The 23,547-nt window shown below is 46.6% G+C and overlaps 1 protein-coding gene across 3 annotated transcripts; it reads right to left on the bottom strand.

The window, feature by feature from the left end:
* Nucleotides 1-186: 186 nt before the first annotated feature.
* Nucleotides 187-22,119, bottom strand: LOC138807019 (nuclear transport factor 2). 3 transcript variants are annotated; one of them, XM_069992579.1, is made up of 5 exons: nt 22,032-22,119; nt 4,360-4,487; nt 2,300-2,371; nt 2,119-2,217; nt 187-701 (listed from the first exon to the last, which is right to left on the bottom strand). In XM_069992579.1, exons 2-5 carry the CDS (start codon nt 4,456-4,458, stop codon nt 588-590), a joined length of 384 nt encoding a protein of 127 aa, XP_069848680.1. In that variant the 5' UTR covers nt 4,459-4,487; nt 22,032-22,119; the 3' UTR covers nt 187-587. The 3 variants fall into 3 exon arrangements, with proteins under 3 accessions (XP_069848680.1, XP_069848682.1, XP_069848681.1); XM_069992581.1 differs by lacking the exon at nt 22,032-22,119 and adding an exon at nt 21,780-21,799; XM_069992580.1 differs by lacking the exon at nt 22,032-22,119 and adding an exon at nt 4,651-4,720.
* Between the last annotated feature and the right edge of the window lie 1,428 nt (nt 22,120-23,547).

The raw sequence follows: 23,547 nt of genomic DNA, 5'->3' as shown, positions 1-23,547 counted from the left end.
AGGTGGGCTGTGGAGAACCCTGCCCTCAGGCTTGAGAGAAGCTAGCTGGGAGTACTGCTTCAGAAATGCAGCAAGTACTGCTGAATTCTGAGGCAGAGGTGAGAGGGTAAGACATGAGAAAGACAATGAGGGCAGGGTAGTTACTGATACCCAGCCAACTACTAAACTAATTAAAACAATTTAAACTGTTAAGAAAATTTTTGTGGTTTTATTGTATCATGAGGCATTTGAAACATCTGAACAAATCAGTATCTGGGCGGTGAGGCAGCTGCTTTCTCCTTCACTTCTTTGGGTTACTAGAGCATCTTGTCAGTAGATTAAAAAAAAAAAAAAAAAAAGACAACCTTTTGCATTACTTAAGTCTTTCCAAGGCATGCGCTGGTACAACACAAACTTCTCCTGTCAGATGCAACTAATCTAACATCCAAACATCATGCACAACACCTTGGTGGGGGGATAGAGCACTGCACCTACTCCCACCTCGGCCCTGCTTGTTTGTGTATGATATTTGGAGCATCTGGAGGAGTGTGATAGTATCAGAAAAAGGAGGGAGGAGGAAACAGCATGAGTAAGTGGTCAGGAGGAGGTCAGCCAAAGTTGTGCAGGGCAAGCCTGAACATGTCATTGGTGCAAACCCAAGCATCATTGATGTTCTTTAATAGAAACATCTGGTGGAACCCCATGATAGGGTCTTCATCAGCCTGTGGAGAGAGAAAAAAATGATTCGGTAAAGAATGAAGGAAATTCAGTGGCAGAGGAATAAAACAGAGTAAAGGCTTGGGGATTAGGCACTACTATCCTAGACTTGGATCCCAGTATAACTAAAGGGTACTTGTGATATGAGTTAAAAAGGCATGTCAAACACTGCTCAGCAGAGAAGCCAACAGATGGCCACTTGCACTGTCAAACGTGCTTAAAAGACAGAGTGACTTACTAGTTAACTATAGCAACAGAGCAGAGGACTTGCCTACATCTGAACTTGTTTATGTCTCTAGGCACAAGTGATCAAAATTTTGAAAGAATCCTACAGTACTTAATTTACAGTATCAAAAAATTGTAAACACTCTTAGTGTTTGATAATGCCAGACAGTCCAATCAGGAGGAACTAGTGAAAATACTGACTAGCTGAATAAGTGACACTACTCTAAACTGAGTTCACAAGGGGATCATTAGCACTATGGGAGAAAAAAAACAGCACATTTGGTAATTTCTTTCCTGTCGCATAATTTGACATTGTAATGGAAAAAGAAAGGCAAAGCTGGGGCCTGGTGGCTCACACCTGTAATCCTAGCTACTCAGGAGGCTGAGATCTAAGGATCGAGGTTCAAAGCCAGCCCAGGCAGGAAAAGCCCATGAGACTCATCTCCAATACACCACCCGAAAACTGGAAGTGGCGCTGTGGCTCAAGTGGTAGAGTGCTCACCTTGAGCTAAAGAACTGAGGGACAGCGCCCAGGCCCAGAGTTCAAGCCCCACGACTGACCAAAAAAAAAGGCAAAATAACCTCTAGCTAAAATGTAGAAAATTGCCAGGCACCATCTGCTCACACCTATAATCTTAGCTACTCAGGAGACTGAGATCTGAGGACTGCAATTCAAAAGTCCTTGAGACTCTTATCTCCAATTAACTACCAAAAAGCCAGAAATAGAGCAGTACTTCAACTGGTAGAGGCACTTGACCTGAGCACAAAAATTCAGGGACAGTGCCCAGACCCTTGAGTTCAAGCTTGAGGACAAGCAAAAAACAATAACAAACAAACAAACAAAAGCAGAAATTCAGCACAAAGCCTAGTTGAAGGAACCCAGAGAACCAGTACTACCTTCAAGATCACCTGTTTCTGTGGGAACTAATGTAAGAAAAGAGGCAAACCAGTTATTTGGGACCTCTGGATTAAAGAGAAACAGTAGGAAGAATCTGAAAGCAGGTGGTAAGTAGCATTGTTTACTACCCCAGCTGAAGAAATGTCCTTTTCAATTCCAAGGCCCTATAGGCTCTGGACAGATACTTTGTCTGGGTATCCACTGATAAGCACAGCTTTCCTAGTCACATTCAAAGATAAAGCAGGGACCCAGGGTCTGCTCAACCTGTCCCTACCCTAACACTATAGCAGCACTACTACCTTGAGCTGTCCCACAACCATACTGATGATACAGCTATCTGGCGTGGGCTGATGATCCTGTGCGGTGATACTGTGCTGGATTTTCTGGAACGGAAGGCTCTGCAAGAAAAAGGGTGGACAGTGGTTGAAACCAAAGAGGCAAGGAAGAAGTTACCCACATTCCAGCTCTGGTTTTACTTACAGACAACTTCTCCACAATGGCAGCTTTTCCCTGGAACTGCTGTCCTTCCCATGTAAGGCATGATGCATCAATCTGCAGAGCAAACAGAAAACCCATGTCTTAGCATAAGGACTAATCTAAAGCCCTGAAAAAGGTATAGGTCAGAGCAGAGTCCACACTTCCATTTCTCTGTATAATAAGCAGACAAATTATAGCTCCCAAACTTTAGTTAGCAAGTTTAAAAATTATACCCATTGGCTCATGGACTCTGAAAGACTATTCAACAAAATACAGTTATTAAGCTTATTTCCCAGTTTCATTCAAGTCATATGGCTTCTGATATACATGGATCCCAGGAAGGAGGACACATGTGGCCAAGGCTCAGACAAAACCCATCCCATCCTGTTGCATGGCAGCAGTAAGCATTATTAGAGATAACCACCTCCAAGGTTGTGGTGTGTTCCACTGTGGCCTTTCAGAGTTAAATCACAAACAAGGGAGTGAGGTTTGAGGGTGATTGAAGCTGACAAGGCCTCCTAAAGCTTAACCTTGGACTCTTATCTTTTATCAGAAGATAGTAGCTTAGCACCCCAACTCTTAAACCACCCCTCCTTTCACAGCCTTCAGGGGCTTTCTTTAAAAGGATCTTTGTTATTTCAGCTGTGACATTAGGCAAGTTACTTATTTTTGTTTGTTTCCTAATCCTCTTCAAAGGGGAAATGCGCTGAGGATTTTGAAATATACATACTTTTAAGACCTTGATGAAATTCTTTTCTTTGTCAAGCCTGCTTTAATTATGAGACAATGACCCATAATCCTAGCTACTGGGGAGGCTAAGGCAGGAAGATTCCAAACACAATATAGCAAGAGGATCTCAAAAGAGAGGGAGAGAGAAAGAATGTGAAGAACTAGGGCTATGGCACAGTGATTGAGCACTTTCTAGCATGCATGAAACTCGGTTGACTCCCTAGTACTGGAGGGGAAAAAAAAAAAAAAACTACACTCATAAAAAATAGTCTCTGTACTAGATTTGGTATTTTCCAAGTAAGATTTCTTTTGTTGTTGTTTTTTCTAGAGCTGAAGACCGAACTCAGGGCCTTGCACTCGCCAGGCAAGTGTTCTTCCATTGAGCTAAATCCCCAACCCGTTTTTTTTTTTTTTTTTTTTTTTTTGCCAGTTCTGGGGCTTGAACTCAGGGCCTAGCTGTCTCTGAGCTTCTTTTTGCTCAAATCTAGCACTCTACCACTTGAGTCACAGTGCTACTTCTGGCTTTTTCTGTACTAAGGAAATGAACCTAGGGCTTCATGCATGCTAGGCAAGCACTCTACCACTAAGCCACATTTCCAGCCTAAGATTTCTTTCTTTTGCCCAAAAATATTTTGAGTGGTGGTTGGTGGTGTGGCTCAAGTGGCAGTGTGTCTGCCTAGCAAGCACCAGGCTCTGAGTTCAAACTACCATCACCCCCCAAAATATCTGAGTGCACCTTGGCATTTTGGAGGCAGACTATTCACAGGCCACCAGGCTCTGAGGCTATGTGTGAATCATCTCTATCCTGGACAGATCTGATAGTAGTAGCCCCATTAACTATGTATCATTAAATGTATACAGATAAAAAGTTTTTCAAAGGACTGGCTTCCTTGGGCTAACCTCTTCTGTTTTCCATGAGTATCTAGGGGCTGTTGCCCCCAAAAGAAGTGTCTTACACTTCTGTCTTCCAAATGGCTCAGCTTTGCAGTGAAGATACTCATCAGTGTTGCCTTCCAGGGGTACTATAAGCCATAGCTGCTGCCTGCTGCTACCCAATCTGCAACAGGCATTCTGGGGACCAGATGCCCTGACAAGGTGCTGGCCACATGAATAGCAAGCCCTCACTCCCTTTAAAGTATACCACAATCTCCACTCTTGTGGAAGACAGAAATGCATGAACCCAGTAATCAGTAGTTTTCATCCTATACACAGAAACTTCTGAGAGGTACAAGCACTCCAGTAAGAACCTTCAAAACTCATGAACTGGACACACTGGCCCAATATCCCAATTGATTCCCTGGGGTCCTACATGGATTCTAGAACTAGAGACTTACATAAATTGCGCCTAGTTGGGTTCTGTCATTATCAAATAACTGGTAGTAATGTTGAATGAAGCTGGATCCAATCTGCTCCCAAATTGGCTTGTCTCCCATCCTGGAGCGTCACCCAGCCTCGCTGAGACCTGCAAGACCAGTGAGACAGTGATGGAAGTGTTGGTATCCTGGGAAGAGGAGGTAACCAGCCACTGGCCCCTGTTCTTCCCTGGCCTGCTTGCACAGGAATCAGTCTGGGGGTGGGAGACTCCTCCCATGCCAGACCAGTGTTGGGAACCCAGAGGACCATACTCAGCCCTTCCTTTGAGTAGCTCCTGGTTGAGACAGGGGTGGCCAGGGCTGTAGAGCACACATGATGGGTGTTGAGGGTGGAGCCACGACACAGCAAAACCAGAGTAGTCCCTACAATGTCCAATGAAGGAAGGGAAGGTCTTGAAGGAGCTAAATAGTTTCCCCAGTCCCAAATCCCCATATCATTTTATTTAATCCTCTCAACAACTTGTAATAAGGCCAGAGTTGCTTCTATTCTTCCCATTTCAGACCAGGAATTACTGATGTCTATATGTGACATTCAAGCTCCCAATACTGTCCCAGAGCTTTGCTGGCAGATGGAGAAAGACCCAGTGAGTGAGGGATGATGGTTTTTCAAGACACCACTTGTGACAAGTTAATTTTTTTTTTTTTTTTAGTGCCAATCCTGGGGCTTGAACTCAGGGCTTTGGGGCTGTCCCTGAGCTTTTGTGCTCAAGACTAGCACTCTACTACTTGAGCCACAGCTCTCAGCTTCCCTTTGTGTGCAGGGGGGGGGGGGGGGGAATAGATGCAGGCCCACATGGGGTGGGGAAGGGCAAGTAAATCAGAATCAGAGAGTATCATGGACTTTCCTGTTTGGGCTGGCTTCAAACCATAATCCTCAGATCTCAGCCTCCTCAATAGATAGGATTATAGATGTGGGCCTCTGATACTCAGGGTTTTTCTCTCTCTGTGTGTGTGTGTGTGTGTGTGTGTGTGTGTGTGTTTTGGTGGCTGGGAGGGGGGGGGGGAGGAAGGTATGTATTTGCCAAGACTAGAGCTTGAACTGAGAGCCTTGCATTCTTGCGTGTGTGTGTGTGTGTGTGTGTGTGTGTGTGTGTGTGTGTGTGTGTGTGTGTGTGTGTGTGTGTGTTTTGGTGGCTGGGGGGGGGGGGGGGAGAGGAAGGTATGTATTTGCCAAGACTAGAGCTTGAACTGAGAGCCTTGCATTCTTGCTTGGGGTTTTCATTCCAGGAGCCACACCTCCAGTCCAGCTTTTTGTTGTTTAGAGATAAGTCTCTTTATTTGTCTGCTTGGGCTGGCTTCAAATCTTGATCCTCAGGCTTCAGCCTCTGAGTAGCTAGAATTACAGGCATAAGACACTGGTGCCTGGCTAAGCAAGTGATTTCAACAGTTTCCCTTAGTTCCAAAGGGACAGCTGAGGGGCTGGGAAGGTGGCTCAGTGGTAGAGTGCTTGCCTTGCATGCCTGAGGCCCTGGGTTCGATTCCTCAGCACCACATAAGCAAAAAAAAGAAAAAAAGCTGGAAGTGGTGCTGTGGCTCAAGTGGTAGAGCGCTAGCCTTGAGCTGAAGAGCTGAGGGACAGTACCCAGGCCTAGAGTTCAGGCCAAACAACCAGATCCTCCCCTCCCCCCCCCCCCAAAAAAAAAGATTCTCAAAGGGACAGCTGACATCCCCGAAGCCAGGTGTACTTGACTTGGCCCTTTTTTTGGTACTTCACTGATGAAGGAGATTTCTACCCACTTCAGAGCTAGGAGCATGATACCAGCATAGGAGCAGATAAGGGGTGTAGAGAAATCAATGAGACTGTGAAGGGGAAAACATGTCATTTCTTTCTTCTTATCATAGCACTGCTTTCATCCCAAGAGCTAAGGGGAGATCTTCTCAGCTAGACATCATGATCCTCAGGATGCAGGATGAAAAGCCAAACTCCAAGTAAAGACAGAAGCCACTCTGGCTTTGTTAGGCTCCTCCTAGGGAGGGAGACCACATCTTCCTGTAGACACTACGACTGTGGACCCATGTATTAGTCTATAGCTATCTGACCAAAAGTACAAGAAAGCCAGACTCTATGCCAAAAAAAGCAATGAGGAAGTGAGTTTGATTTCAGCAGAACCATTGGCAGTGGTAGGATCTGATGTCACTGCCCTTTAGGGCCTCAGAATCCTCTCTGTAAAATGAAGATGCTAACACTGAGATTGCTAAACACTGAGATTGCTGATTGTTGCACAGCTTTACTAAAGTAACCTGGTTAAGTCTTGAATCAATATGGTAAATGCTAGCTTACTGCATTGCCTGTTACCTCACCCAAAGCTAGAGGAGGCAACAAGGAGGGACAATATAGAGAGCCAGTGAGAATGCAGCCAACCTCCCAGCCTTTAACCAACACTCCAGCCAATGAAGAAACAGAGAGCTAAGCCAGCTTTATTTTAGGTTCCCTAAGAGGTAGTGGCACTAAAAATAGAAGCTTAAGGGCTCAGATGACTAGGAAAAGTCGTGTAAGTCTGAAACAACCAGAGGAGAGAGCTTGGATCCAGCCACGCCTGTACATAAGAACACAAGGTGTGTCCAGTTGCTATTCTGCCAAGAAATATATCAATAAGTGGGAAAAGCTCAAGACTTACATCTAATCTCAGCTGCTGCCGGGGTCACATTTCTGAAGAGTTAGACTGTAGATGTATCCCTAACACTAACTTTTCCTTTATAAGCAGTGCACAGCTCCCCAGGCTCAGATCTCTGCCCTTTATGTTCCAATTCCACAGTATCCATGTCATGCGCAGTACCCAACAAAAAGTTGCAAGTATGTTGGAGCTGAGAAGATGGCTCAGTGGTAGAGTGCTTGCCTTGCATGAAGCTCTGGGTTCAATTCCTCAGCACCACATAAACAGAAAAAGCCACAAATGGGACTGTGGCTCAAGTAGTAGAGTGTTAGCCTTGAGCTGAAGAGCTGTGGGACAGCACCCAGGTCTAGAGTTCAGGCCCAACGATGGAAGGAGGAAAAAAAACCCACCCCAAAACGAGTTAAGTTATATCTTCTGCCTTCAGCCCCAGTTAGGTTGGACAGCCCTGAGGGAATGCCCTGGCAAAGAGTATGTCAACAGAAGAAATAGAACCAACAGTGAGGACACAAAAACATAAAGGCAAGGAAGCTAGACATGGAGGTTAAAGGGACAAAGACCGAAAGCTCAAAGACAAATATCACCATGTGGGGGATAGTATGCGAGATGAAGTATGGGGATGGCTATGTATAGGTGAGTGAGTGAGTGGAGTGTGTGTGTGTGTGTGTGTGTGTGTGCGCGCGCGTGCTGGAACTAGGAGTTGAACTCCATACCTCATGCTCTTATTTGGCTTTTTTTTAATGTATATGCTGGTCCTGGAGCTTGAACTCACAGCCTAGGTACTGTGCTCTACCATTTGAACAGAGTACCACTTTCAGCTTTTGGTTAACTGGAGTTGTATTTCATAGACTTTCTTATCCCAGATGGCTTCAAACTGTGATCCTCAAATCTCAGCCTCCTCCTAAGTAGCTAAGATTACAGTGTGAGTCACCAGCACTCAGCAACTCTGGTTATTTTTGAGATAAGATCTCTTGCTTTTTTTTGCCAGGCACTTCCCATCATAGCTAGTATGGCAGGCATGTATATGATGCCTAACATTTTTCTGTTGAGAAAAGATTCCTTGAACTTTTTTTTTAGGGGGAGTGGGAGATTGGGGGGTGAGCAGGCTGGCCGGAAACAGCAATCCTTCCAATCTCAGCCTCCCAAGTGCCTAGGATGACATGCATATACCACTGCATCCAACTACTGACTAAGACAAGGACTCACAAACCAGCTTAAGCTGGCCCAAAACTACAATTCTGATCTTTGCCTCCCAAGTAGTTATGATTACAGGCATGCATGAGCCACTGGTGTCTAGCCTCAAGTCTACTAAAAGAAGCTACTAACTTTTCTTTTCCACTTGGGCTGGCACTCTATACATAAGCCACACCTTCAATCCCTAAACATTGTTTTAATAAACAGTGATTTCAGTTATCCCAAATCTTCAAAGTCCCAATGCTGTTTTTCAATCTGAGAGTTAGATGCTGGCCTACTGGGACTTGGAATATAGATGCAGAAAAGTGATAGAGAAGACATTATCACTAACTTGTCTGGCACACAGACATATGATATTTGAGGGCTGATGGGGAATGCAAAGCTACAGTAGGTCCTTTGAAATCAGGTACCAGCCATGGCCATCTTCCTTAAACTCACTGTCTGCCAGGCCTCAAATATAGACCTGTAACACATAGCCAAAAGAGAATTCCCTACCAGTGAGAATGATAATCAATCTGTCTTAAATCCTAAGGGTCCAGGACACGAACATACCAGCTAGAGGAGTGAGAAGGGGGGCAGCAATCTAAGACACAAGTCCAAAAGAATATCTATTTATCAGAAACACAACAAAAACAACGACAACAAAAATACCTCTGATGTACTGTGCATCCTGCCCCACAGTCTTCAAGTGATTTTCCACAGTACTTGAAAAAGTGTCAACAAGACCCTGGGTAAGGTGCACCTTTCTGGCTGTCCAACCTTGACCATTGCTATCTCTACCTATTCCCTTTTCCTCTTCAGCAGCCAACCTGGCCTGTTCCTTTTCTAGAACATGCTGAACTTGTTTTTACCTGAAGGTTTTACAATTGTTTTTTTTCTACCTAGATCACTCTAACTAGATATCTGCTCCTTGTTACCTATGGCAACTCAAATGTCACTTCCAGAGACACCTTCCCTGACTACCTAGTCTAAGGTACCAAGTCCAGTTACTCATTTCACCCCATGTTGTTTTCTCAACACTCATCACCAGATGAGATCATCCTCACACTTATGTATTTGTTTATGGTCTACTCCCTGATCAAGGCACCCCTGTTTATAGTGTCTGACTGAAGACTTTTTGTTGACTAAATGCATAAATGGATGGGTACCCAGCCTAGGCTGTCCCTTTTTCTCTGGAGACAGTTCTGGGCAACTCTGTTCAATTCAAGTGGTCTAATAATCCTATTTCACCACTTACACCTTCTGAATTGCCAGGAAACAATAAACAATCCTTTGTCATCCACCCAACTATTGTGTGTGTGTGTGGGGGGGTATGTGTGTGGGGTGTGTGTGTGTGTATTAGGGCTTGAACTCAGGGTGATGGCACTCTTCCTTAGCTTTGTCATTCAGGCTGGCACTCTACCATTTGAAGTACATTTCTAAATCCAGCTTTCTGCTGGTTAATTAGAAATAAGAACACTGATCCAGGGCTGGGAATGTGGCTTAGTGGTAGAGTGCTTGTCTAGCACTCATGAAGCCCTGGGTTCAATTCCTCAATCAGTACCTAATCAGTACATAAGCAGAAAAGGTCAGCAGTGGTGGTGTGGTTCAAGTGCTAGTGCTGGCCTTAAGCAAAAGAAGCTGATGGACAATGCCCAGGCACTGAGTTCAAGCCTCAAAACTGGCAGGGAAGGGAAAGGGGGAGAAAGCTGATCCAACTGGGTGATAGTGGCTCACACCTATAATCCTAGCTACTTAGGAGGCTGAGATCTAAGGATCACTATTCAAAGCCAGTCCATGCAGGAAACTCCATTAGACTCTTATCTTCAAAAGCTACTCAAAGCCGGGCGCCCCGTGGCTCACGCCTATAATCCTAGCTACTCAGGAGGTTGAGATCTGTGGATCACGGTTCAAAGCCACCCCGGGCAGAAAAGTCCATGAGACTCCTATGTCCAATAAAGCACTAGAAACCCGGAAGTGGCACTGTGGCTCCCAAGCCCAGAGTTCAAGCCCCATGACCAAAAAAAAAAAAAGCTACTCAAAAAAAAACTGAAAGTAGCACTGTGCCTCAAGTGGCACAGCACTTGCCTTGAGCAAAAGAAGCTCAGGGATAGCGCCCAGGCCCAGTGTTCAAGCCCAGGACGAGCAAAAAAAGGGAAGGGCTAGGAAGGTGGCTCAGTGGCAGAGTGCTTGCCTTGTATGCATGAGGCCATGAGTTCGATTCCTCAACACCACATAAGCAGAAAAGGCCAGAAGTGGTGCTGTGGCTCAAGTGGTAGCACTATCCTTGAACTGAAGAGCTGAGGGACAGTGCCCAGGCCCAGAGTTCAGGCCCCAGGACCAACAAAAAAAAAAAAAAGAAAAAGAAAAGAAAAAAAGAATGCTTATCCTCAGTCTCAGCTTCCAAGTAACTAGGATTACAGCCTTGAGAAATGGAGACCTAGCCACCCATCTATGTTATCTGTGGTATGTAGTAAGTGGTGTTTGGCCCCAACCCTTTCTCTTACTCCCAAGATCTTGGGTCACCTGAGTAGAAGCTATGGAGAATAGTAAAAACAGAGTCCCACCTCTTCTTTGTGGTATGACCCTCTGATTCTGTGATTGTAGAAAAGAGGGAAATCAACTAAGGGACTAAAGCAGGACCCAGATGTGAAGAGTTATCATCATTTCCAAGGTGAATTCTGAGGTCAGTATCTTAAAAGAAGGGCACACAGCCGGCCACTGGTGGCTCACGCCTGTAATCCTAGCTACTCAGGAGGCTGAGATCTGAGGATCGAGGTTTAAAGCCAGCCCGGGCAGGAGAGACCGTGAGACTCCTATCTCCAATAAACCACCAGAAAACCGGAAGTGGCATTGTAGCTCAAGTGGTAGAGCGCTCGCCTTGAGCTGAAGAGCTGAGGGACAGCGCCCAGGCCCAGAGTTCAAGCCCCATGACCGACAAAAAAAAAAAAGGGCACACATGGTGCAGTCTTTTCTTTCCCTCTCTAGTCCTGGGGCTTGAACTCAGGACTTGGCCACTGTCCCTGAGCCTCTTTGTGCTCAAGGCTAGCACTCTACCACTTGAGCCACAATGCCACTACTAGCTTTTTCTGAGTGGTTTATTGGAGACAAGTCTCATGGACTTTCCTGTCTGGGCTGGCTTCAAACTGTGATCCTCAGATCTCAGCCTTCTGAGTAGCTAGGATTACAGGCCTGAGCCACCAGAGCCATCTAGCATATGGAGAGCAGACTTGATCCAGAAATGGCAACTGTTTCTTAGGGCTGATACCTGAGGTTTTTGTACTCCCAGCATCACCTAGGCCTTTTCCTCCATCCTGCCTAGGTCTCCACAGGCCCTGTGCTGACCCAGAAACTGAATTCAGAGATCTGCATTCTGGTCTCTACTCTGACTTATTTCCTTGCCCCTCTGGGGCACCAACCCTTTTCTCAACAGCTCCAATCTGTATATGGAGCCTTGGGCACAAACTTGCTAGCAGATATAATGAGACCATGAAGCCCCTAAGTGACCACTCTTGTGGCCTACCACCACTACAGTTGGCCAAAACTACAATTCTGTGACTGAGAACAGGGAAATAAAATGATTAAAAGTCCAAAAAGGGGAGACGGAATGACACTTGGTTCTAACAATTCCCATGGGTCCTCTTATTTGAACCCTGAAAGCTGGTATGGTTATCTTCATTTTGTAAATAAGGAAGCCAAGCTTCAAAGGGTTAAGCAGGAATTCAAGACAGAAGAGACAACCAATACAGCCAGCACCAGAATATAAGATGGTCAGGGCTAGAAAGACAGAGTTCTGGCCTTTTCTTTCCTTCTGATAACAACAAGCTCCATGCACCTCTGGATGGGAAATACCTGAATATAAGGTCACCAGGTTAAAAGTTTACCTAAAGATAAGGTAGAAGTTGCATTCACCTAGCCTGAAGCTAGCTACAGGTGAAATGCCTCCACATAGACATCCTTCCAAGAGCAGCAGGTCTTTCAAGTTCTGTCCTAGTGAAACTCAGTGGCTATGGATGAAGTATGAGGCTTTAAAATAGAAATAATCCAAAATTAATCTATCTTTGTGACAGCTGTTTCCAGCCTGAAGACTATGGAGTTGGCATAGAGTAGGCACCAGAAACAAAGAATAAGGCTTAGGACAGTGAAAGTTCTCAGCCATACATCTTTTGGCAGTCAGAAACCTGCCAATAAACAGGCCCATAGGTTGTGTTCTGATCCTTATGTTCTCCTTCCCTGCTACTAAAACACTTCTCCCAACAAGTAGAGCTGAGCAAAGCATTACACTCAGGAAGAAACATTCGAGCTGACACAGTAAGAAGGGAGATGGAACTATAGGTCCTACAGCTAGGGTGCTGACCAGAACAATCATTCATATAGCTTGGAAATCACTCCAAGGATAAGCCCCACACTGCTTCCTTCAGGAAGAGATTCAGTACTTCTTGCTACATACAGTCAATGAAAGAAAGTCATAGACTCTCAAAGCTGGTTAAGGGGTAGCCAACCCAAATTTACTACAAACAAACACCATCCTCAAATTATCATCTGCAAAAGTGAGTATAACAAAACAAGAAGTCTAGTATAAGGTTCAATTCACCACTATTGATCATGTGTGTGTGAGTGTGTGATGGGGCTTGAACTCTGGGCGTGGGTACCGTCCCTTAGCTCTTCAGCTCAAGGCAAGTGTTCTACCATTTGAGCCACAGCACCACTTCCAGTTTTCTGGTGGTTAATTGAAGATAAGAATCTCAGGGACTTTCCCGCCTGGGCTGAGTTTGAACCTTGATCCTCAGATCTCAGCCTCCTGAGTAGCTAGGATTACAGGCGTGAGCTACCGTGCCTAATTTCCATGAGATTCTTATCTCCAATAAACTATTTTTAAAAAGCCCTAGGATTACAGGTGTGAGCCACCAGTGCCTGGCTTCTGTTCAACTCTCAATGTCCATTTTGTAGAAGAGTTTCTGGATCTATTCTCCTTGCCTTAAAAGGACCATTCTCTGTCCTAAAAACCCAGGTGAGGATTGGCTAAATTGGATTCTAAAAAAAAAAGTAAGGCACACATGGCTTACATCTGTTATGCTAGCTATTTAAGAATTCAAAGCCAGCCCAGTCAAGAAAATCTATGACACTCTTTTTTTTTGTGGTCTTCAGGGCCTGGGCACTGTCCTTGAGCCTCCTTGTGCTCAAAACTAGCACTCTACCACTTGAGCCATAGTGCCACTTCTGGCTTTTTTGACTAACTTATTGGATGGAGATAGAGTCTCACCTCTCACAGACTTTCCAGTCTGGGCTGGCTTTGAACCATGATCCTCAGATCTCAGCTTCCTGAGTAGTAGGATTACATGTGTGAGCTACCGGTGCCTAATTTCCATGAGATTCTTATCTCCAATAAACTATTTTAAAAAAGCCCTACTGGAGCTAAAGTTCAAGTGGCTGAACACTAACCTAAACAAAAGCAGCTCAGAGGGGCTGGGAATGTGATTTAGTGGTAAAGTGCTTATCTAGCATGCACAAAGCCCTGGGTTCGATTTGTCAGCACCATTAAACAGAAAAAGCCAGAAATGGCGCTGTGGCTCAAGTGGTAGAGTGCTAGCCTTGTGCAAAAGAAGCTCAGGGACAGTGCTCAGCCCCTGAGTTCAAGCCACATGAAAGGCAAAAAAAAAAAAAAAAACAGCTCAGAAACAGTGCCCAAGAACTAAATTCAGACTAAGGACCAGCACAATAAAGAAAAAAAGAGTCACAGACTTTCTAGCCCAGGCTGGCTTTGAACCATGATCTTTAGATCTTAGGCTCAGGAGTACCTAGGATTACAGGTGTGAGCCACCGGCGCCTAGCTCAGTCCCCATTCTTTTTTTTTTTGTTGTTCTAAGGAAAGCCGTGAGACTCTTATCTCCAATTAACTGCCAAAAAAAAAAAGCCAGAAGTAGAGCTGTGGCTTAAGTAGTAGATCACTAGCCTTGAGCAAAAAAACTCAGGAACAGTGCCCAGGTCCAGAGTTCAAGTCCTAGAATATACACACTCAACCACAAGATGACCATATAATTCTCTTGGTGAAAGGAGAAAATTTAAGTATTAGTTACTGATACCTGTTTAGCTATTCAGAAGAATGAGAGCTGAGGATGAAGAGGTTCAAAGCCAGTCTAGAAGACTTTTTTTTTTTGGTTGGTCGTGGGGCTTGAACTCTGGGCCTGGGTGCTGTCCCTCAGCTCTTCAGCTCAAGGCGAGCACTCAACCACTTGAGCTACAATGCCACTTCCAGTTTTCTGGTGGCTTATTGGAGGTAAGAGTCTCACAGATTTTCCTGCCTGTACTGGCTTTGAACTGCAATCCTCTGATCTCAGCCTCCTGAGTAGCTAGGATTACAGGCGAGAGCCACTGACACACAGCTCTAGAAGACTCATATCTCCAATTAAACAACAAAAACTGGGAAATGGGCTGGGAAGGTAGCTCAGTGGTAGAGCGCTTGCCTTGCATGCATGAAGCCCTGGGTTCGATTCCTCAGCACCACATAAGCAAAAAGAAAAAAGCCAGAAGTGGTGCTGTGGCTCAAGTGGTAGAGCGCTAGCCTTGAGCTGAAGAGCTGAGGGACAGCGCCCAGACCTAGAGTTCAGGCCCCATGACCGGACCCAGAAAAAAAAAAAAGAGAAAAAAAGAAAGCCTCAAGTTTAATGGATTCCCAACTATAAAAAAAAAAAAAAAAAAAAAAATCTGGGAAGTGAGGGAATGGCACAAGTGCCAGCCATGAACAAAAAAGCCAAACAAGAACAGTGATTGCTGAGTTTAAGCTCTAGTGCTGAATACACACATACACATGCAAACATGCAGAGGTGAGAAAATATACTTCCAGGTTCCAGACAGAGAACTAAAAAGCTACAGATAATACTGGCAAAATCTTCAGACACTGTGGGAATATCCAGCTACTTCTGGGAGACCAAGGCTGAAGAAGCTAGCAGCAAGACTGAACAGCCACAGAAACTTGGGATAGTAACAGTTTCACTGAAAGGACCTCAGACCTTTCTGAACCCACAACTCAAGAGTTGTATCTCTCTATGGTTTCTGCCAGTCACTGGAAAGGAAGATAGGCCTATCGAAAGCCTTTCCTCCTTCTTAGCTGGGCACTGGTGGCTCATGACTATAATCCTAGCTACTTGATGGACTGGGAATATGGCTTAGTGGCAGAGTGCTTGCCTAGCGTGCATGAAGCCTGGGTTTGATTCCTCATTATCACATAAATAGAAAAGGCCAGAAGTAGTGCTACGGCCACACTGTAGAGCATTTGCCTTGAGCACAGAGAGTCTCAAGGACATTGCCCAGGCCCTGAGTTGAAGCCCCAAGACTGGCAAAAACAAACAAACAAAACAAAACAAACAAACAATCCTAGCTATTCAGGAAGATGAGTTCTGAGGATCATGGTTCATAGCCAGCCCAAGCAGGAAAGTCTGTGAGACTCTTTAATTAATCACAAAAAACTGGAAGTGGTGCTGTGGCTTACTTAAGTGGTAAGAGTGCTAGCATTGAACAAAAGGAGCTCAGGGATAGCGCACAGGCCCAGAGTTCAAGTCCCAGGACTGGCAAAAACAAAAACAAAACTTTGCTCTTTAATGCTCTAATCATTTAAAAGTCCCCTCTTCCGCACAGGATTAAGAGCTCCTGGTCTCTTCAATTAAGCCCTTAGTACATAATATCAACATTAATATCCCATCACCCCCAACACTAGAGGCAGGAGAGAATTCATTTTCTTCCTAACGCCTCTGCTCAGAGCCAGAAACACAGGACTAAAGAATGTTTGCTGAAGAGCCAGCCGCTGGTGGCTCATACTGTTCAGGAGGCTGAGATCTGAGGATCGCAGTTCAAAGCCAGCCAGGGCAGGAAAGTCCAGGAGACTCTTATCTCCAATGAACCACTAGAAAACCGGAAGTGGTACTGTGGCTCAAGTGGTAGAGCCCTTGCTTGGAGCTGAAGAGCTGAGGGACAGCGCCCAGGCCCAGAATTCAAGTCTACTACTGACCCTCCCCCCCCCAAAAAAAGAATGTTTGCTGAAAAATCTGACCACTGAGAAAAGAGAGAAAAAAAATCCCTAATAACAGGCAAGAAAGGGTAAAGAATTCATACTAATACCTCAGGAAGTTAGGAATCCTTAAGTCTGTCTTGTTTTCATTACAGGGTATGGCCATATAGACCAGCTTGGCCTCAAACTTGCATTCATCTTGCCTCAGCCTCCAAGATACTGGGATCACAGGTATGCAATAATACACTCAAGTTTTTTGGTAATATGGTACCTGCCAGTTATAAATCTGAAACTGCTGTACTTTAATCATTCATCCCATCTCAATGCACCAATTGCCAAGAAAAAATAAATCCAGGGGCTGGGAAGTTGGCTCAGTGGTACAGTGCTTGCCTCACATGCACGAGGCCCTGGGTTCAATTCCTCAGCACCACATAAGCAGAAAAAGCCGGAAGTGGCGCTGTGGCTCAAGTAGTAGGGTGCTCGCCTTGAGCTGAAGAGCTGAGGAACAGCACCCAGGCCCAGAGTTCAAGCTCCACAACTGACCAAAAAAAAAAAAAAAAAAAAAGAGCATCCTACTGGGGCCAGTGACTCACATCTGCAATCCTAGCTACTCACTAGAGTAGAGGCTGAGATCAAAGCCAATCCAAACAGGAAAGTCTGAGACTCTTATTTCCAATTAGCCATCAAAAAAAAGTGGGGCATGGAGCTGTGGTTCAAGAGGTAGAGCGCTAGCTCTGAGCAGAAAGCTCAGAGACAGAGCCCAGGTCCTTAGTTCAAGCCCCAGAAATGGCACACACACGCACAAAAGAAAAAGAAAAAAAAAGTGGGCATCCTGACATGCTGCTTCTTGATTGTGCAGCCATATTCCAATCAACCCACATCAGGCTCTACTTTCTAAGGCAGTCCTACCTGATAGAGAGAGCACACATAAGATTTGAGGGGCTGGGCACTGGTGGCTCACAGCTGTAATCCTAGCTACTCAGGAGGCTGAGATCTGAGAATCACAGTTCAAAGCCACCCAGGTAGGAAAGTCTTTGAGGCTCTTAACTCCAATAAACCACCAGAAAACCAGAAGTGGCGCGCTGTGGCTCAAGTGGCAGAGTGTTTGTTTGACTTGAACTAAAGAGCTCAGGGACAGCATACAAGCCCAGAGTTCAAGCCCCACCACTGACCAAAAAAAGATTTGAAAAAATACCAGGGTTTGGGCTAGGAAGGTGGCTCAGTGGTAGAGCGCTTGCCTTGCATGCATGAGGCCCTGGGTTCGATTCCTCAGCACCACATAAGCAAAAAGAAAAAAGCAGGAAGTGGCACTATGGCTTAAGTGCTAGCCTTGAGCTGAAGAACTGAGGGACAGCATCCAGGCCCCACGACCAGACCCATAAAAACCAAAAAACAAAAACACCAGGGTTCCTTTTTGTTGTTGTTTGTCGTGGGGCTTGAACTCTGGGCTTGGGTGCTGTCCCTGTGCTCTTCAGCTCAAGGCAAACGCTCTACCGCTTGAGCCACAGCGCAACTTCTGGTTTTCTAGTGGTTTATTGGAGATAAGAGATTCACGACTTGGCTGGCTTTGAACTGTGATCCTCAGATCTCAGCCTCCTGAGTAGCTAGGATTTCAGGCATGCGCCACCAGTACATGGCCCCGTGTTCTTTTATCTCTGAGAACTAGAGGGCCTACCAAGTCCAGAAAAGTCAAGCACTTCTTAGGATCAAGGTGTCTAGAAATTGCTAACTCCATACAAAGAAACCTCAGGAACTCTAAATGAATTGGAATAAATGGGAATGACCCAAATTCCTCCTATTCTAGGATAATCTTGAAGAAAGAATTGTATCTTTTGACCCTGCAGGTGCTGACACATATGTAGCTCAGTGGTAGAACACTAGCCTTGTAGACAGAAAGCACCAGGTTCAATCTCCAGCACTGCAAAAAGAAAAAAGGAAAGAAAGCATCTCTATGGTCAAGCCAGCCAGTCTTAAGAGTATGCAAATGAATCCATGGCCACATACTATACAAACCTGTGTTCTAAAAGTACCAAGTGAAGCAGGGCGCCCGGTGGCTCACGCCTATAATCCTAGCTACTCAGGAGGCTGAGATCTGAGGATCGTGGTTCAAAGCCAGCCAAGGCAGGAAAGTCCGTGAAACTCTTTATTTCCAATAAACCACCAGAAAACAAGAAGTGGCACTGTGGCTCAAGTGATAAGAGCACTAGCCTTGAGCTGAAGAGCTGAGGGACAGCACCAAGGCCCAGAGTTCAAGCCCCACGACCGAGAATAAAGTACCAAGTGAGGCAATCTAGAGGTCTTGAAACAACTGCTTTTAATTCCCAAAAGTTCCACCTTGTTAGCCATAGGTGTTTGGAGTAGTCTCTCCTTATCACCTAACTCCACTGGCAAACTAGATCTCTCCTGAGCCTGCTGAATAAACCTGACTTTTTTTTTTTTTTTTTTTTTTTTGCCAGCCCTGGGGTTGAACTCAGGAATGGGGCTCTATCCCTGTGCTTCTTTTGCTCGAGGCTAGCACTCTACCACTAGAGCCACAGCACCACTTCCAGCCTTTTTTGTTTATGTGGAATTGAACCCAGGGCTTCATGCAAGCACTCTACCAGTAAGCCAAATTCCCAGCCCCTAAACCTGACTTTCATGTGGACAGAGTTGAGAAAAGAGAAGGGAGGCCCTTAGTGATTACCTTAGCAGCAACCTTTGCCTATTCTTGAATTAGACAAATGAATGATTAGGCAGAGTATTTCAACTACAGAAAACCTTTCAAGTCAAGAATACAATGACCAGAACTGGGCACCACTGGCTCACACTTGTAATCTCTAGCTACTTGGGAAGCTAAGAATGGAAAGATAATAAATAGTTCAAGGTGGGATAGGCAGAAAAAGTTTGCAAGATCCCTTTCTCAATCCATACTTGGGTATGGTACACATGCCTATCAAAACAGGTAGATCGAAGTCCAGGTACTCACAAAGGCAAAAAAAGTGAGACCCTATTTAAAAAATAAGCATCCCAGGCAGTGGCTCATACCTATAATCCTAGCTATCCAGAAGGCTGAGATCTGAAAATTGAAGTTTAGAGCCAGCCTGAGCAAACAAATTCTGAACACATTAATCAGCAAAATGCTGCAAGTGGAGGTACTGCTCAAGAAGTGGACTGAAAAAAAAAGTCAAGTGAGAGCACAAGGTCTTGAGTTCAAGTCCCAGTAATAGAAAATGAATTCACACACACCCACACATGCTCAAAGCATTGCAAAACAAGGGGCTAGGAAGGTGGCTCAGTGGTAGAGCGCTTGCCTTGCATGCCTGAGGCCCTGGGTTCGATTCCTCAGCACCACATAAGCAAAAAGAAAAAAGCCAGAAGTGGCGCTGTGGCTCTAATGGTAGAGCGCTAGCCTTGAGCTGAAGAGCTGAGGGACAGCGCCCAGGCCCAGAGTTCAGGCTCCATGACCGGACCTACCCCCCCACCCCAAAAAAAAAAAGCCTTGCAAAACAAGATGGAGCCATGCCTTAGAGTCCCTGCCTAGCAAGTGTAAAGCAGAGTTCAAATCCTACTATCGCCAAAAACCAACACTAACAGAAAAAGAATGACTAGAAAAAAACATTATCTGGACCCAGGCAGCGGTGACTCATGACTATAATCCTAGCTACTTAGGATGCTGAGATCTGAGGATCACATTTGTTTGTTTGTTTGTTTTTTTGGTTGGTCCAGGAGCTTAAACTCTGGAGCTCTTCAGCTCAAGGTGAGTGCTCTACTCCTTGAGCTACAGCGCCACTTCTGGTTTTCTAGTAGTTTATTGGAGATAAAGTCTCACAGACTTTCCTGCTGGAGTTGGCTTTGAGCCGTGATCCTCAGATCTCAGCCTCCTGAGTAGCTAAGATTACAGGTGTGAGCCACTGGTGCCCAGCTGAGGATCACGTTTTGGAGCTAGCCTGGGCAGAAAAATCCCTGAGACTCTTGTTTTGGTCAGTCATGGGGCCTGAACTCGGCTTGGGCACTGTCCCTCAGCTCTTCAGCTCAAGGCTAGTGCTCAACCACTTGAGCCACAGCACCACTTCTGGCTTTGTCTGCTTTATGTGGTGCTGAGGAATCAAACCCTGGGCCTCATGCATGCAAGCAAAGCAAGCATTCTAGCACTGAGCCACCTTCTCAGCCGCTCCCTGAGACTCTTATCTCCAATAAACTACTCAAAAAAAAAAAAAAAAAAAAAAAAGCCATAAGTGGCACTGAGGCTCAAGTGGTAAAGTGCTAGCCTTGAGCAAAAGAAGCTCAGGAACATCACCAAGGCCCAGAGTTCAAGCCACAGGATCCACAAAAAAATAAAATAAAAAGCATGTGGGGAAATACTGAAGAAAAAAGGCCCAGGGACAGTACTTTCCACATTATGGCCCTGACTCAGCCTCAAGAGATCTGGCATTCTTGCTTGTTACTGAGTCTAGTTCTGCTAAGACTGAACTGCTTCTTGAGTACATGGAAGAACTGTGTTCCAGATGCTAAATCAAGGCTTTGAGAAGAGATGCTCTCTCTCCCACAAGTCTTAGGGTGTTCTTTGAAAACTAGTCCCTTAATCATCAAACAGAGGTGTCTTTTCGAAATCTGCCTAACACTATCTCTCTGTCCAGATACCCAATGCCATTGAGAGCAATTTCTGGAGACCCAACCAGCTTTCAGCTTTCTGCCTTTTTCAGAGAAGCAGTCAATTGAGGAGGAAACTTGGCTTTCTGCAGCTTTTGCCACCCTGCTTCAGAAAGGCCCTCAGAGCCTAAACCTGAGCCTACTACCCAAATGGGCCTCACCCCACAAGGTACCTTCCACTTTGGCCTCTTGCCTGGTACTGGACTCAAAAAAACTCGGGCCTAGATTCTATTTTCCCAGCATTAAATCCTACCTTATCATTCCATTCTTAAAGAGTCATCCTCTCCGGCCTGGCAATCAATGCTGACTGCTAAGTTTTGATGTGGGGATTGATTGGGCTGTGCCTGAGAAACCTAACAAAAGCCTTGAAGGCTCACATATCCAACCTCACCTCTTTAGCTTCCTTCCCCGGTAACAGAACCGATCAACCTACCCATAGCTGGGGCCTGGTCACTGATAGAGAAGGGTGGAGGCCTGGCCTACCAGCCTAGAGACGCTTCACCACATCAGGTCCAGGTCTTCCAGGACTGACCAGGATAAAAGTCCCACGTGGAACCTCCAACCACCCCCAGACTCCCTGATTCTGTCCTCCATGCAAGATAATCCAGCCTAAATTCCACCAAAAGAGAGGTAGGTGTTTGTGCACTCCCAGCAGGCAGTTAAGCAGAGAAGCAGACTATGGCAGGGAACCGGGTGAGGGGATCCAAACCCCTCACCCAGGGGCACCAGGCAGGCACCCTTACCCATGCTGGCTCTGGAGCGAACCGGGTGGCGCTGCCCATCCCCGGATCTTCGCCGGCGGGTGGCAGGACGTGGGGCTGGGGTCTGCTCGCTAGCCAGCTTGTAGAGCTTTTGCGATTCGAGCAGGTTGGGCCAGACCAGACGGGGCGGGGCCCTGTGAACCCCATCCGGATGGTCCGGACGGAAGAAAAAGGCCCTGGCCACAGCAAAGTCCGGCTCACCAGTCATAGCACAGCACGGCCGGGATAGGCGTCTGTCTAGCTCTCAGCGTTTCCCACCGGCCGCTGCCTCAGAGGACCGGCGGGAGGCGGAGCCGCGCGCGACACATGGCCCGGGCCCCGCGCGGCTTCGGGCCGCCAGGAGGGTGGGGAGGGGAGGGGCCTCTCAGCGAGTCGCAGCAGAAGCTCCCGGCGGCCCAGAGCGCAGCTCTTGCAGCCTAGCCCTCGCCCTGGCGCGCTAGCCCCAACACTCACCCGAGGGGCTGGCACGATGGCGGCAGCGGCGGCGGCAACCCAGCGCGGTCTGCGACCGACTGTCCCTTCCCCCCTGCCTTCCCTCGTCCGCCCCGCTGCACTCCGGGAAACGCAGTCCCGCCGCCCACCTTTCAGGCAGTAGTGCGCTATGACAAAACTACAGATCCCAGGGTGCTGTGCGCGGAGGCCCAGAGACGGCCTACAGCGCGGGAGGAGAGGTTAAGCTAGAGAGGGAGGCTGCTGGGGCTAGCCCCTGAGAATTGTGGTCTAGCGGAAGCCTCTGGAACACGGAGTTGGCGCCAGGCAAGGGTCACAGCTCTGTTGTCGCCCGGTCCCAGCTGGCCTGGCCCCGCCCAGGCTGTGCAGGCTACATGGTTGTACTCGCCCCACCGGAGTCTGGTCCGGCCTCGAATTGGACCAGCCGCCCCTCCTGGGCCCCTGGACTGCTTCCGCCTGTGAAGCTCTTCCCCCACACTTAGAGCCATAGCTGTTAGGCTCACTGGGTGGCCTTAGCTCGCTGGGGCGGAAACCCACTGCTTCTGCAGCCCCAGTATTCATGATCCTGCCCTGGGACAGTGGGGTTCAAAGCTGGTTTTAGACAGAGATTTTCATTAAGACTTTTATTTCTGCTTTCCTAAGCACACAGAGTAGCCATAAGTTTAATCTTTGTTAAAGGAGAACCAGCCGGGCACTGGTGGCTCAAGCCTGTAATCCTAGCTACTCAGGAGGCTGAGATCTCAGGATCTCAGTTCAAAGCCAGTCCGGGAAACTTTTTTTTTTTTTTTTTGGGGGGGGGTCCGGTCGTGGGGCCTGAACTCTGGGCCTGGGCACTGTCCCTCAGCTCTTCGCACTGTCCCTCAGCTCTTCAGCTCAAGGCTAGCACTCTACCACTTGAGCCACAGCACCACTTCTGGCTTTTTTCTTTTTGCATATGTGGTGCTGGGGAATCGAACCCAGGGCCTCAGGCATGCAAGGCAAGCGCTCTACCACTGAGCCACCTTCCCAGCCCCCAGTCTTTGAAACTCTTATCCCCAATAAACCACTCAGAAAGCTGGAAGTGGCACCGTGGTTTCAGTGGTAGAGCTCTAGCCTTGAGCGAGCTGAGGGACAGTGCCCAGGCCCAAAGTTCAAGCCCACGACTGACCAAAAAAGAACCCAACCCAGGGCTGGGAAGGTGGCTCAGTGGTAGAGCGCTTGCCTTGCATGCATGAGGCCCTGGGTTCGATTCCTCAGCACCACATAAGCAGAAAAAAAAAAAAGCCAGAAGTGGCGCTGTGGCTCAAGTGGTAGAGTGCTAGCTTTGAGCTGAAGAGCTGAGGGACAGCGCCCAGGCCCAGAGTTCAGGCCCCACGACTGGACCAAAAACAAACAAACAAACAAAAACTAGTTTACCCACTTCTCGTTATTTGACCAGTTTATAAATAATTCTTCTCCCACCCTTTGCCCTTTAAATGCCTCTTTTATAGTTTCCTTGGTAACACAAACATTTAAAGAAAGTCTGGCCTGTGTTGGGCAA

This window comes from Dipodomys merriami, unplaced genomic scaffold, assembly GCF_024711535.1.
Source record: "Dipodomys merriami isolate MVZ:Mamm:240054 unplaced genomic scaffold, mDipMer1.0.p SCAF_41, whole genome shotgun sequence".
Taxonomy (NCBI): Eukaryota; Metazoa; Chordata; class Mammalia; order Rodentia; family Heteromyidae; genus Dipodomys; species Dipodomys merriami.
This window is presented reverse-complemented; position numbering and strand designations above follow the sequence as displayed.

Bases quoted from the DNA above. Each gene is read 5' to 3' on its own strand.
- LOC138807019 (XM_069992579.1), bottom strand. From the start codon at position 4,458: ATGGGAGACAAGCCAATTTGGGAGCAGATTGGATCCAGCTTCATTCAA. The intron at 2,218-2,299 runs GTAAGTAAAACC...TTTTTCTTGCAG, and splicing joins CCATTGTGGAGAAGTTGTCT to AGCCTTCCGTTCCAGAAAAT. The intron at 702-2,118 runs GTAGTAGTGCTG...CTCTCTCCACAG, and splicing joins TGGTTGTGGGACAGCTCAAG to GCTGATGAAGACCCTATCAT.